The 15,028-nt window shown below is 40.3% G+C and overlaps 1 protein-coding gene across 1 annotated transcript; it reads right to left on the bottom strand.

Annotated features, from left to right (window-relative positions):
* Positions 1–7,087: 7,087 nt before the first annotated feature.
* Positions 7,088–14,537, bottom strand: LOC141812639 (uncharacterized). Its single transcript, XM_074700652.1, has 3 exons — positions 14,444–14,537; positions 13,192–13,421; positions 7,088–7,398 (listed from the first exon to the last, which is right to left on the bottom strand). The coding sequence occupies exons 2-3, from the start codon at positions 13,398–13,400 to the stop codon at positions 7,308–7,310; spliced, it is 300 nt and encodes a 99-aa protein (XP_074556753.1). The 5' UTR covers positions 13,401–13,421; positions 14,444–14,537; the 3' UTR covers positions 7,088–7,307.
* Between the last annotated feature and the right edge of the window lie 491 nt (positions 14,538–15,028).

The raw sequence follows: 15,028 nt of genomic DNA on the forward strand, positions 1-15,028 counted from the left end.
ATAGTCATCAGAAAGGATGAAAGAACCTGAAAAGCATCTTAAGAGAGAGAGTTAGAATGATTTCGGATTTCTGGTCTCGACAAGCTACTTCGATACTAAAGTTAAAGATTTATGAAAGGACGGAGATTAATGACTTAGAGAAATTAGGATTGTGTGTGCATACCTGTGCCCATGGATATGAGCATCCTTTTATAAAGTTATCAATGTATACAATCTCCAAAAGATCAACATTCGTTTAAAATATATTATGAATATGTGCTACCGTTTATAGTATACTCCAATATACATGTTTCAATTGTTCGTGTTTTCTAGGATATTTTCTTATTTTTTAGGGGAAACAATCTTAAGGTTTCATGATCTTACAAACGAATCGACTTTATAGGATAACCTAGAAGCGGATGACAAATGATCCAAAACTGAGATGAGGGACCCCAAGCTGGCATGAGATTGGCGCATGAGACCAAGTAGATGTAGAGGAAGAAATCCGAGGCTAAGATGAGGTCGGTGCATGATACCAAATAGAGGTCGAGGTTAGAACCCGAGGCTGAGATGAGGTCAAGTCATGAGACCAAGTAGAGATCAAGGTTGAGATTCGAGGCTGAGATGAGGTCGACGCATAAGACCAAGTAGAGATTTAGGTCGGGATCCGAGGCTGAGATGAGGTCGGTGCAAGAGACCAACTAGAGACCGAGGTTGAGATCTGAGGTTGAGATGAGGTCGACACTCGAGATAAAGGTGTATCCAAGGCTTATGTCCGAGATCGAGATGGAGCAGAGGTTTGTGCCCGAACTAGGGCATACCTATGATCTGGTTTGAATAAGCCCAGGTTCGCACTAGGTTTAAACACCTTATCTCTGGTCTTGCTTGGCACTCCTTTGACTGACAGCTCATCATGACTTTAACCCCCGTGTGACACGTAGAGGTAATAGATTTTCACCACATCACAAGCAACCTCAATTAGTCTAGTCGAAAGAGGCATAGTCCAACTAACTGGACTATGTTGAGTTATCGTTGGGATACTTTGATGAGGTGTCATTGCTCCGCCACATATAGATGAAGTTGTCATAGTAGGATCGCGAGCTTGGGGCTTGGTGCTCCGTGTCTATGATAAGGCTATATATCGAGTTCGAGGCTCGGTGCTCCTTGTCTGCCGTGAGGTTATGTCATGAATGTAGGGATCTATATGCGCAAAAACCCGATTAAATCGCATATAATGCAGTGGAAAATAGGATCCCTCTAGAGATCCATGTGAAAAATCATACTCATTTTTATTGATTATCTACATGATTGAGTTTACCTTCGATGCGAGCCCTTCGCAATCCCGACAGCAACTCTTGCCTACGACGGTTGGCGGATCAAGCGTGATCAATATGTTCGCGCCTCCATGGTATTCACACAAACACAAGAAGAGGAGAAACCGAAATTATGGTGCTAGCCACAAGGTGGGTTTCGGCCAAGGAGAGGTGGAGAGGAAGAAGAAGATGATCAAGTGTTCATCTAGCATCTCAAAAGTCTCTTCATCCCCTTTTATATTCATCCATGGAATATAAAAGGTCATGACTCTTGGTATTCCATGAGCCCAACTCGAGTCTTGATCCATGAGTCTAACTCGAGTCTAACTCGAGTCCAACTTGAGTCTTGACCCATAAGTCTAACTCGACTCTAACTCGAGTCCAACTCGAGTCCTGATCATCTTGACTTGAGTCGAACTCGAGTCTAATCCAATCATCTCATGATTGGCACTAAGAGCTGACACTAACAGTGAACTCGGAGCTTAGTACTTCGTGCCTGTCATAAGGTTATGCTGTGAGCTTGGGACTCGGTATTATGTGCTTGTCATAAGGTTATGTCGCAAGCTCGGGGCTTGATTTTCACTACATCACAAGCATCCTCAATTAGTCTAGTTGAAAAAGGCGTAGTTCAACTGACTGGACTATATTGAGTTATCGTTGGGATACTTTGATGAGGTGTCATTGCTCTGCCACATATAGATGAAGTTGCCATAGCAGGATCACAAGCTTGGGGCTTGGTGCTCTGTGTCTGTCATAAGACTATATATTGAGTTCGGGGCTCGGTGCTCCTTGTATGCCATAAGGTTATGTTGTGAACTTGGAGCTTAGTGCTCCGTGCCTGTCGTAAGGTTGTGCTGCGAGCTCGGGACTTGGTGTTCTGTGCTTATCATAAGGCTATGTCACGAGCTCGGGGCTTGATACTCCGTGTTTGTCATAAGGCTATGTCTCGAGCTTGGGGCTCAGTGCTTCATGCCTGTCATAAGGCTATGTCACGAGCTTGGGGCTCGATGATCCATGCTTGTCGTAAGCCTATGCTATGAGCTCGAGGCTAGATGCTTCGTGTCTATCGTAAGTCTATGTTGCGAGCTCGGGGCTCGGGGCTCGGGGCTCTATGTCTATCATAATGTTATTTCGCAAACTCGAGACTCGGTGCTCCATGCTTGTCGTAAGTTTATGTTGCGAGCTTGGAGCTCGGCGCTCCGTGTCTGTCATAAGGTTATATCGTGAGCTTGAGGCTCGATACTCCGTGTTTGTCGTAAGGCTTTGTCATAAGTTCGGGGCTCGATGCTTGGTGCTCCATGCCTATCATAAGGCTATGTCGCAAGCTCGAGGCTTAGTGCTCTGTGAATATCATAAGGCTATGTCATGAGTTTGGAGCTCGGTGCTCCGTGCCTATCATAAGGCTATCTCACAAGCTCGAGACTCGGTGCTCCGTGCCTGTCATAAGGCTATGTCGTGAGCTCAAGGCTCCATGCTCCGTGCCTATCATAAGGCTATGTCCCAAACTTAGAGCTCGTTGCTCCGTGCTTGTTGTAAGGTTATGTCAAGAGCTCGGGACTTGGTACTTCATGCTTGTCGTAAAGCTATATCGCAAGCTCGAGGCTCGATGCTCCATTCCTATTGTAAGACTATATCGTGAGCTCGGGATTCAGTGCTCCATGCCTATTGTAAGACTATGTCAAGACTTGAGACTCGGTGCTCCGTGTCTGTCATAAGACTATGTCGCGAACTTGAGACTCGGTGTTTCGTGTCTATCGTAAGGCTATATCACGTCTATCGTAAGGCTATATCGCGAGCTCAGAGCTTGATGCTTCGTGGCTATCGTAAGGCTATGTTGTGAGATCAGGGTTCAGTGCTCCATGCCTGTCGTAATGTTATGCCGTAAACTCAGGGCTTGGGGCTTTGTGTCTATTATAAGGCTATGTAGCAAGTTTGGGGTTTGGTGCTCCGTGCTTGTCATAAGATTATGTCGCGAGCTCGAGACTCGGCGCTTTGTGTCTGTCGTAAGGTTATGTCTCGAGCTCGGTGCTCGATACTCTGTGTCTGTCGTAAGACTATGTCGAGAGCTCGATGCTCTATGTATATCGTAAGGTTGTGTCTCGAACTCGGGGCTCGATGCTCGATGGTCGATGCTCAGTGCTTCGTGCTGGTCATAAGGCTTTGTGGCGAGCTTGTCAGAGCTCGATGCTCCGTGCCTGTTATAAGGCTATGTCGCGAGCGCAGGGTTTGATGTCCGTGTCTGTCGTAAGGCTATGTCTCGAGCTCGAGCCTCGGTGCTCCATGCCTGTTATAAGGCTATGTCGTGAACTCGATGCTCGGTGTTCCGTGCCTGTCGTAAGGCTATGCCGCGAGCTCGAGGCTCGATGCTCCGTGTCTGTCGTAAGGCTATGTCGCAAACTCGGTGCTCTGTGTCTGTCGTAAGACTATGTCGCGAGCTCGGGGCTAGATTCTCTATGCCTGCCGTAAGGCTTTGTCATAAGCTCGAGTCTCAGTGCTTGATGCCTATCGTAAGGCTATGTCGTGAGCTTGGAGCTCGAGGCTCTGTCTCTGTCGTAAGGCTATATTACGAGCTCAGGACTTTATGCTTCGAGCTTGTCATAAGCCTATATCACGAGCTCGAGCCTCGGTGCTATATGCCTATCATAAGGTTATGTCGCAAGCTCGAAGCTCGATGCTCTATACCTGTCGTAAAGCTATGTCATGAGCTCAAGGCTCGGTGCTCTATGCCTATCATAAGGCTATGTCGCGAGCTCGAAGCTCGATGCTCTATACTTGTCGTAAAGCTATGTCACGAGCTTGGGACTCGGTGCTCCGTGCTTATCACAAGGCTATGTCGCGAGTTCGAGGCTCTATGCTCCGTGCTTATCATAAAGTTATGTCACGAGTTTGGGACTCGATGCTCCGTGCTTGTCATTAGGTTATGTCACGAGTTTAGAGATCGGTGCTCCGTGCCTATCATAAGGCTATGTCGTGAGTTCAAGACTCGATGCTCCGTGTCTATCGTTAGACTGTCGCGAGCTCGGAGCTCAATGCTCTGTGCCTATCATAAGGATATGTCGTGAGCTTCAGATTCAGTACTCCGTGCCTGTCATAAGATTATATCATGAGCTCAAGCTCGATGTTCCGTGCTTGTTGTAAGATTATGTCGCGAGCTTGAGACTCGATGCTCCGTGCTTGTCATAAGACTATGTCGCCAACTCGAGGCTTAGTATTCTATGTCTTTCGTAAGGCTATGTCGAGTCTATCATAAGACTATGTCGCGAGCTCGAGACTCGGTGCTCCGTACCTGTCGTAAGGTAGTAGGGCTATGCCGCAAGCTCGGGACTCAGTGTTGTGTCTGTCTTGAGGCTATATCACGAGTTCAGGGCTCGGTGCCCCATACCCGTTGTAAGACTATGTCGCGAGTTTGGAGCTCGATGCTCCGTGCTCGTCGTAAGGCTATGTCGCGAGTTCGGAGCTCGATGCTCTGTGTCTGTCATAAGGCTGTCTCAAGCTCGGGGCTCGGGGCTCGGTGCTTGGTGCTCTGTGCTTGTCGTAAGACAATATCGTGAGCTTGGGACTCGGTGCTCTATATCTGCTGTAAAACTATGTCGCGAACTTGGGACTCAGTGCTTTGTGCCTATCGTAAGGCTATGTCTGAGCTCGGGGCTCGGTGTTTTGTGCCTATTGTAAGGTTATGTGGCGAACTCAGAGCTCGGTGCTCCGTGCCTGTCATAAGACTATGTCGCAAGCTCAGGGCTCATTGCTCCTTATCTGTCATAAAGCTAGATCGTGAGCTCTAGGCTCGATGCTCCGAGCCTGTCATAAAACTATGTCACGAGCTTGAGGTTAGATACTCTGTGTCTGTTGTAAAACTAAATTATTTGCGCGGACCTAACAAGTCAGAACCTATTGCAAGGCGACTGGAGCTAGACCCGAGAATGCCTTACATGTGTCATATTCCATGGTTGCTTGAGCTCTTTTCTCTGGGGTTCATCCAAACAGTAAGACCCGCAGTTGAACAGGCGCGCGACTCAGTAAGGTCCATCTCAGCATGTCTCCAACTTGCTAACGTCTCACATAAGCTTCAACTTCTTCCAAATGAAATCTCCGATTTGAAATGAGTGAGGGATGACATATTTATTGTAAGTCAAGCTCATGAGCTGCCATGTAAAGTAGGTGTAGGTATCACCAACAGAGACTTTTGAAGGATACTTAGCATACAAATAGAACTACTTGCATCTTTGTATAAACTTGATCAGAACACCAAGCCATGGAAATGTTTTGTAAACAATACCACAACCAATTGCCAAGCTGATTTTATATGAAAGCAGAGCCGCCAATGAAGTAGTCAGTAAGGGAAGGACGAGATGAATAGCTGCATGAGGCTGCTGATATTTCGGGTTTATGGATCCGCCAATTTGCTTCACATTATGAATTAAGACTACGGCGGAAATTAACTGTCTGCCCAGCTTCCAGGCCATTTAAACCAGCATGGATGTTAATGGAGTTTGTGCAAAAGTAGAGGTCGGTGCATGAGACCAAGTAGAGGTCGGTGTATGAGACCAAATAGAAGTCGAGGTCGGGATCCGATATTGAGATGAGATCGACGTATGAGACCAAGTAAAGATCGAAGTTAGGATCCAAGGCTGAGATGAGGTTGGTGCATGAGATCAAATAAGAGACTAAGGTTGGGATCCGAAGTTGAGATGAGGTTGATACCCGAGACAAAGGTATATCAGAGGTCGGTGCCCGAGATCGAGATGGAACAGAGGTTGGTGTCCGAGATCAGGGCATATCTACAATCTGGTTTGAATAGGCTCGATTTTACAACAGGTTTAAACTCTTTACCTCTAAGCCTTGCTTGACACTCCTTTGACTGACAGTCCATCATAACTTTAATCCACATGTGACACGTGGAGATAATAGATTTCAGTCACATATTTTTCTATTACCTCTCTAAGATTTTCATTAATATAGTATATATTCTTGTTGTAATTATTGTTATATTTTTTTCCTATATTAGATCCTAAAATTATGAAATTTGATAATTTTTGATGCCTATATATTATAATTCTCTTAATAAAATAATATATACAATATTTTAAAAATTCTCTTTTATTTCTTTGTCAACTATGACCGAAGAAATGATGAAAACCATATCATTAGAAGTTGTACGAGAAAAGATGCTAAATCATATTCACCAGGTATCATTGAAATGTATTATCAAGGAAGCATCAAAGTTTTCCTGCCAGTGAGTTGCTAAGATACCTTTTATTTCAGGGCATTCCCTATGTTATTGAACATCGGTTAATGGATTGGAAGGAACTGAGAGATGGCTCTCTGAGTACTCTCACACTGACCTCCCTCCATTTGGCTTTAACCAATTTTAGCTGATAACAACAGTAATTCATAGGAAGTTGACAAGAGGATAGTACTTCATCCATTCTCATTTCTCATCTTCAAAATCTTTTTCTTTTCAACAAGCAAATCCTTCTTTTAATTGGCATTTGTCTCTTCGCAAATTCATGCTTACTTGTTATGGAACCTCCTGAATAGAAAATATTAGTGTTTGTGACACCCATGAACCTAATAGGATGAAGGTGAGAGTCTTTGTTCATGATGTAGGAGCCACCACAACACAATTTACGAAGCTGATAGACTTTCCTAACCATTGAATCTGCTTGGGCTTAGTTCTCAAGTAACAAGCAAAGCCAGTTGCTTCAAACTAATTGGTTTCACTGACCGTCAAGTTCATCTCGGAGAGGTAACCATAGTCGTGTACTGGCAAGTGATCTGTTTTTACCTCCTCCAAAGATTTGGAAGTTTGAGAGGATGTCTCCAAGCGCGAAACAGTATACACCTTCTGTTTATCTTACTCTGTCCAGCATGAGTTTCAAATTTGACAGCACAGATAGTTGAATAAAGTATGCACAAGTAGAAGTGAACAATAATCTAGCTCCTAATGTGAACAAAGCACATCATTCATTTGGAATCAGAGAACTGCAAGGATGACAAGCTTCTCTAAAGGACCACTTATTTCTTGCGCTTAGTAGCACGCTTTCCTTGACCCTTCGGTGGAGGACCCTTGCCTCGCCGCTTCAACATCTCCAACTTAGCCAATCGCCTGATACAAGAAAGAGGTAGTGGCAAAGAGTAAATAATCTATGCAGTATGCAAAGTAACTAGAGAGATAACCATAGATATATTAATAAAAATAGAGACAATTTACTCCACATTCTAAGCTAGTAGTGGCTTTGGACAAACACATGAAGATACGGGAGAGAAACTTGCTCGATCGACCTATTAAGTTTAAAGAATTGACAAAAAAATTGTAGGTTCTGTATGTTTATCATTCATTCATGGTTATGTCTAGTCAATGAACTGGTCAAGGTAAGCCGTGAAAATAGCACATGGTCTTAGTTGAAAACATCTATATGCTTGAAACTATATATAATGCAAGTAGGCTTATACAGGGACAATTATCGAGAAGAACTTCATCCACAGAGGCTTCTTCCAGGTGAAAATTTTCAATGATCAGGATATCAAAACTTTTTCGAGTTCATAACTTTTCTTTCTAATTAAAATAGTTGTTTCTAGCCAAAGGTAATTCTCATACATGTCCTTTTTGTCTACTGATAACTGCATTAATGACCAAAATGCTAATGAACTGACAAATATCGATCAATCAACCATATAGCAATACTAACAAAAATACAACTTATTAGTAACGAATTGTAACAATGAAATTTTTTCGTCGCAAATCGACGACGGAATTTGCGGCAAACTCTTATTTCATCGCTAACTGGCAATGAATTTAACGACAAAAATAATTTAGTTGCAGAATTAACAATGTATAAATTTTGTTGCGAAAATCATCGCTAAATTTTTGTTTGTCGCAAAAGTCATCGCAAATTGGCGATGAATAACGAATTTGTTGCCAATTTGGCGACGAAAATGATGGTGAATATGGATTCGTCTCCAAGAACTCTAATTTAGTTAGCCAAGCACAATCCTTCCCCCCCCCCCCCCCCCCGTGATCCCTAATTTTTCAATCTCCTTCTCCTCTTTCCCCGATCCGGTGATCCCAATCCCCCCAATCTTTGTTTCCGACGACTGCGACGACGACAATGACGGTGACAAGCTAGGTGACGACGCGACTCGATAAGCTCTTCTCTGCTCTCTCTTTTCCCCTCCCCTCTTCTTCCCTCTCTCTGCCGACGACCACTTAGGCCAGCCGGCATGCCGTTTTGCCTGATCTACCTACCACTGAGATGGGCCGGCCGATTAGGTTGGGCGTGGGCCAATGGTGAGGTAAGGGGGTGGACGACGGTGAGGTTGGGGGGACGGCGGTGGTACCAACGGTGAGGTTGGGGCTGAGACTAGCTAGTCAGCTTAGCCGGCTGCTGAGGCCACTAGCCGGTTGGCCGATTACCCAAGGAGGCTAGCTGGTCGGTCGTTGAGGCTAGTTGACCACTAAGGCTATTGGCCGGCCGATGAGAGTGGCTGGTCGGTCGATTGAGCGATTGCTGAACGATTTGGCTGCGGGCACTGAGGTGAGCCGAGCACGACCACTGAGGTCATCTGCGCGCGGACGCTGAGGCAGGTCTTGCAACCATTTCAACCCCACCTGAACTATCAATCATTTGTTATTTATCAGTCAATACATACAATTACACATATAATTTACATATTTTATATTGTTAACTTCGTAATATTGTTTGTGTAGGTCTCATTTTTACATGAGTTTTAAAGTATTTGGATACACTCGATTTTGGTTCACTTGCTTTAGGTATAATTTTACTTATTATTATACAAATTTAACATGATTGAATTTTGTTATGGTTGTTAATAAGGTAGTACTAGCTTTTATATATAGTTGTTTTATTTAATATGCTAATAAATTGAAAACAAGAAAAATATAGAAAGAAAAGAATTGAATGTATAAAAAGAACAAATATGAACATAGAGGTTTAACTGATGAGTTTATTGTTGGATTGGAACAAATTTTGAATTTTGCTTCTACTAATATTGAATTTATGGATGAGGATAAGATGTTCGTGCAAAAAATGCTATAATGATAAATTTTTATAGTCTGATAAAGTTCTCGAATATTTTACCCCGAATTACTATAATTGGACATGTCATGGTGAACCGTTTATATCTGACGACAAACTCAGTTAATGGTGATCAAAATTATTATAATTAATTAAATCTATATCAAAGCAAGGTAGTTGATGCAGGAGGTCATAATTTCTTTCCTGAACCGAATTTTGCAAATTCTAATTGTCCTCCCACAGAGGAACACATGCTTTACTACTTATACATCACCGTTGGAGAGGGTAGAAGAACAAAGTATTCATGAAAATATGAATAATGAGACATATCTCAAATTTCAAGAAATGTTGAGTGCTACAGATGAACCTGTGTAAGCTGATTGTGACAGTCATACTAAATTAACTTTCACCACAAGACTGTTGAATGTCAAGACAGAACATAATGTGTCTGAAAATTATTTTAATGATTTTGTGTTATTGGAGAGATATTGTCGCATGATCACATAATACCTAATAATTTTTACAGTATGAAAAAACTTGTGAAAAAATTACATCTTCCAACGGAAAGGATTGATGTTTATAGAAATGACTATGATATATTGGAGAGGAGATCAAGATGCAGATGTTTGTAAATTCTGTAATCAAGCTAGGTACAAGAGAACCAACAGGAGTTAATAGTGATGTAAAACATATAGTCAATTATTTTATTTGTCTTTAACTTTTAGGTTACAAAGACTTTACGTATCAGAAGTCACTGTTGAACACATGACTTGACATGTAAATCATCAAACAGAAGAGAATTTAATGTGTCATCCATCAGATGCAGAGGTGTGAAAAAATTTTAATAGAACATATCTTGAATTTGCAAAGGAAACTCAAAATATTAGATTATGTTTCTTTACTGATGGATTTGCTCCATTTGACAAATCAGGAAAAAATTATTCTTATTGGTCAATTATGTTAACTTCGTATAATTTTCCACCTGAGATGTGTATGAAAATACCGTATATGCTTTTAACATTAATTGTGTCTGACCCGCAAAATTCGAATAAGTTAATAGATGTTTATATGTAACCACTGATTGTAGAGCTGAAACAACTACGAGATAAAGATTTTCCTACATATGATGTTCATACTGATCAAATGTTTGTAATGAAGGTTGCACTTCTTTAGATGATAAATGACTTTCAGACTTATGACATATTATCGAGATGGAGTACCGCTGAGATTTTAAGATGTCTAATATGTATAGAAAAATCAAAATCATTCAGATTGAAATATAAAAAAAGCCAAATTATTTTAATTGTCATAGATAATTTTTACTACCAAATCATAAATTCAAAAAAAAAATAAAGAAGAATTCACTAAAAATAAAATTGAAAGAACACCTCCAACATTGAGATTAACAGGTCAAAAGATTTAGTACGGAGTAAAATCCAAAGAACCTAACCTGCTCTTATTCTGATGTAGGAAAAGAATAAGAAGTATGGACATATCAAAAAGTAGAGCAGAAAGTATCTGTCGAGGACGATGATGCCGAAGATGATGATATTTTTTATATTTGGTTGTCATTTTGAGACTTTGATATAAGATGTTTTGAGACTTTAACTTGTACTATGTTGACTTGTTTGTTTAGAATGATGTTAGATATGTTGAATGATGTTGGATTGTTTATTTATTTTGAATGATGTTGGAATGACTTGTTTGTTTAAAATGATATTAGATATGTTGAATGATGTTGGATTGTTTTTTGTTTTAAATGATGTTGGATTGTTAAATGTGGATTAGTATTGTGTTGGATGATGTTATATGTTGGATTGATTGAGGATTTTTTAGAATGTTATTGTTAAGTATTGTTTATATGTAAAGTTGGAGAATGAAACAAGGTTTGTTTATGTAAATATGGTTGGAAAATGAAACAGACAATTGTTGGGAAAAAATTTTATATTTTGCGACGAATATAATTTCATTGCAAAATTATCGCAATAATATTGTATATTGAAACTTTGGCGACGAAAAATTATTTCGTCGTCGATTTGGCAATGAAAAATTATTTTGCCGTCGATTTGGCGACGAAAACAGGCTTTCGCCGCTAAATCTGTGATGAAAAAATTTTTCGTCACCGATTTCCAACGAATGTCATTCGTAAAAAATTTACGACAAATAATTTTTCGTCCCTAATAGGCAATAAAAATCTATTTTCGTCGCAAATCTTGCGACAAAAAATATTTTTCATCACAAATTAACGATTACTAAATTTTACGATGAAAATAATTTTCATTACAAAGTTGCAACGAGTTTGGCAATGGAAATCGAATTCGTCGCAAAAATGACGACGAATTTATATTTTTTTCATCGCAGAATTTGACAATTAACTATTACCAATGAAAAATTTTCGTTGCAATTTCATCACAAAATAATTTTGTGATAATTTTTTTTAATTCGTCGCAAATTTCGTCGCAAAACGCCTAAATTTTTGTAGTGTAAAAAAAAGAACAAATAAAACAGATGAAATGAAATGGAGACACAAATGATAAAGTTGCACTTGTTTCGAAGATATAGCGTAAAACAAGTTTGACAAATGCCTTCCCTTGCTGCAGCTGCAAAGTTTACCTTGCTTGTAGATGTGACTACTCAAACATATAAATTTACTTAAGGATCCAATATCACAGTAGTTTAGTAAAAAGAATATCACAAATAGCAAGGTAAAATCTAGGCCAAATCATCAAGTCTAAAACTGATTCATCCTGAGTTTATCATTTATACTTCCACCATTTTTGGGGACTTACAGGTATCTATGATAAAGATAATAAGGGAAAAGACAACCAAACAGCAAATTGGTAGTGTAGACTTGGACCACTAACAACACCTAAACCTTATTGCCACAGAAATTGATACTTATGTTGGCAGCTGCAAAATTTACAATTGATAATATTTACGCTAAAAAGGAAATGTTTGGAAAGTGCTATAATACCACTAAATATTTGATTATAAACTATTGGTGTAGGACTCAGTTGAGAGATGAGAATAACTAGATGGTTTAATTGATGTCTATTTTGCATGCTAGGATAGTTGATTGTTTCCTAAGTGAAGTGGATGAGCAGGTCAGCTGCAAAAATCCAACAAAGAGACAGCATAAACTGCTCATGCCAAATTCTTTAGTGACGATATTTTTATCTTAGCAAGTCATCACCATGTAGACTCATTTGTATCAAAATTAGATGATTTGAAAAAAGATTTTGAGTTAGCTAAAGTTTAGGGTAGCCCGGTGCACGAAGCTCCTGCTAATGTAGGATTCTGGAGAATGATCTATTGTATGCAGCCTTACCTTGCTTTACAAGAGACTATTTCCGAGACTCAAACCCATGACATCTAGGTCACACAATAACAACTTTACCGTTGCGCTCCCCTTTAGTTAGCTAAAGTATATAGTATGTGTCGATTCATAATAATCATGTCATCATATTCATATCATGTCAGTTTCATATCAGTGTCTTTTTTTTTTTAACTATGCGCAGAGTTTTACCAATTTAATTTGTTTCTCTAGGTCAACAAGATCAAAACACACGAGAGAACGAGAAAGTAAATATCAAGTCAGAATCAATGATCCAAGAAGTGAACTTTTACATGCACCACGATGACTCTAAATAAAACAATTTCAGCACCGACTCAAAATAAAGCAGTTTCAGCAAAGAAAGCAATTTCTGACATGTTACAGCAAGATAAGCCCTAAAACATTTCTATTAACCATCCACATAATTCAGAGAATAGGAGCAGACATTTTTTTTAATACGCATTCAGACAAACACGTAGCAGGTATGAGAGAGCAAATTGAAAAGGGAGATAAACAAGACAGCACATACTCTTTCTCCTCGCGGGCAAGAACGAGGGGGTCTTCGTTCTTGATGTCGTAGGGGTACCATGATGCAACTTTTTCCCCGATGAGCTTTTTCCGGAGGATCTTGTGGGGCGACCGCTTCCCCAATGGGTTCAGGACATGACCGAAGATCCTCACACGCGCCTCTGTCACCCCCTGCAGCGCCGCCGCCTTCAGCAGGCTCTTCAAGCTCATCCTCCCACAGCAAAACCACCTCTATAAAAATAAAAAAAATAAAAAATCTCTATAATTCATTAATTTGATCATAATCCATAATCCACAACACACATTAAAATATATGATGGTATAGTCATTTAGCAAGTAACTCATAACAGATTTAATTGACAAACAAGCACTGTTGTATTGGTCCTTTTCCAAAGCAATACTGGAATTGCTATATTAGTCATTTTCCTTCATTGTTTTTACGTTCCCCTTTTGATCTAATGATTTTTTTAAAATTTCAATAGAAAGTTCTACTCACGCTGCCAGTATTTATTGCAATTCAAAGTTTGTATCGACTAAATTTTGTTTTATTCTAGATAAGGCTGCTGAAAAGATACTTCCCTTCATAATAGGATTGGAATGATAGCCTAGTTTGCGAAAATGATTTCTCAAATCTTATTTAGAATTTTTCAAGAACCAAGCAACTTGCAGAATCAAATTTTCAAAACTCAACCTTAAATTTTTTATATGATAGATCTCGTATCATTTATTTAACAATCATGATTCACTAGCAAATTTGTTCAAACATATCGAGAATGTTGCATCAACACTTCTAGTGAATTCTAGGAAATGTAGAAATAATCAACATATGTTTTTAAACTAAAAACAAAAAGTAAACAAAACAATATCGGGCAACAGTTCACTTCATAGTTCACACTTAAAAATTCAGACTTCACAGTTCACACTTAAAATGCCAACAGTTTCAAGCATCAAATCAATTGGTCAAACACTACAAGCAAACAAGTTTAGCTCGCCACTGGGGAAAAGGTTGGTTGCAGGGATTCTAATTTTCAATCTTGATAATCAAGCAACAGAAGACACGTCCTGCGTGGCGTTTGTGTGTGCATAGGCAGGGAAAGAAACAACAAGCACGGTAGTTTGTCTTGCCATGTTCGGCGCACAGATCATGCAGGACACGGGCTGAGGATAAGTGGCAAAAGGCCGCGCAAACCACAAACATAGAAAAAGGAAGGGAAATAAACGGCAACTAGGAAAGGAAGCAAAAAAAAATTCACCTCAAATACGAGCTTGAAGATCAAGGATCGCCGGACTGCTGAGATTCGAGTTTGGAGATCAGGGACTCCCGGACTGGTGGGATTCGAGCTTGGAGATCAGCCGTTCTCTCAGTTTCTTCTCTGCAGGCGATTCACGGGGAGGCGCTGCGGCGGCGAGGCTGATGGGAACGGGATAGGGACGCACGTAGGGTTTTACCGTTTTGACTTCTAAATTGCAATTTATTTTGAATTTTTTATTTATTAAATTTTTTTCCTTAATCCGTAATCAATCTGAATCCGCTAAGACCGGTCCGGTCCGTCTGGATCCAAAATCCGCACGGATTAGTCGTCCATTTAGACCCAACGCACCGTGCGTTGCGGGCTAACCCATCAAAAACCCAACATTCGGCGGGGCGGAGCGGGCCGACCCACCATTTCGGCGGGCTGCAAATTCTTCAACCCAACCCAATTTAAAGCGGGTCGCGGGTTAAGCGGGCCAGCCCACGGGCCTAAAAAATAAAATAATAAAAAACTTATTTACTCAAAAATTTTATTTTTTACAATTTAATTTTGTATACAATTATAGACATGTAGAGAATACAAATA

The sequence above is a fragment of the Curcuma longa genome, chromosome 19, assembly GCF_044706935.1.
Source record: "Curcuma longa cultivar G26 ecotype Majalengka, Jawa Barat chromosome 19, ITB_CL_G26_1.1, whole genome shotgun sequence".
Taxonomy (NCBI): domain Eukaryota; kingdom Viridiplantae; phylum Streptophyta; class Magnoliopsida; order Zingiberales; family Zingiberaceae; genus Curcuma; species Curcuma longa.

What these genes read in the sequence shown, in the direction of transcription:
- LOC141812639 (XM_074700652.1), bottom strand. Translation starts at nt 13,400, where the DNA reads ATGAGCTTGAAGAGCCTGCTGAAGGCGGCGGCGCTGCAGGGGGTGACA. An exon ending in CTTGCCCGCGAGGAGAAAGA is followed by an intron (nt 7,399 to 13,191) that starts GTATGTGCTGTC and finishes TTCTTGTATCAG; the next exon opens with GCGATTGGCTAAGTTGGAGA.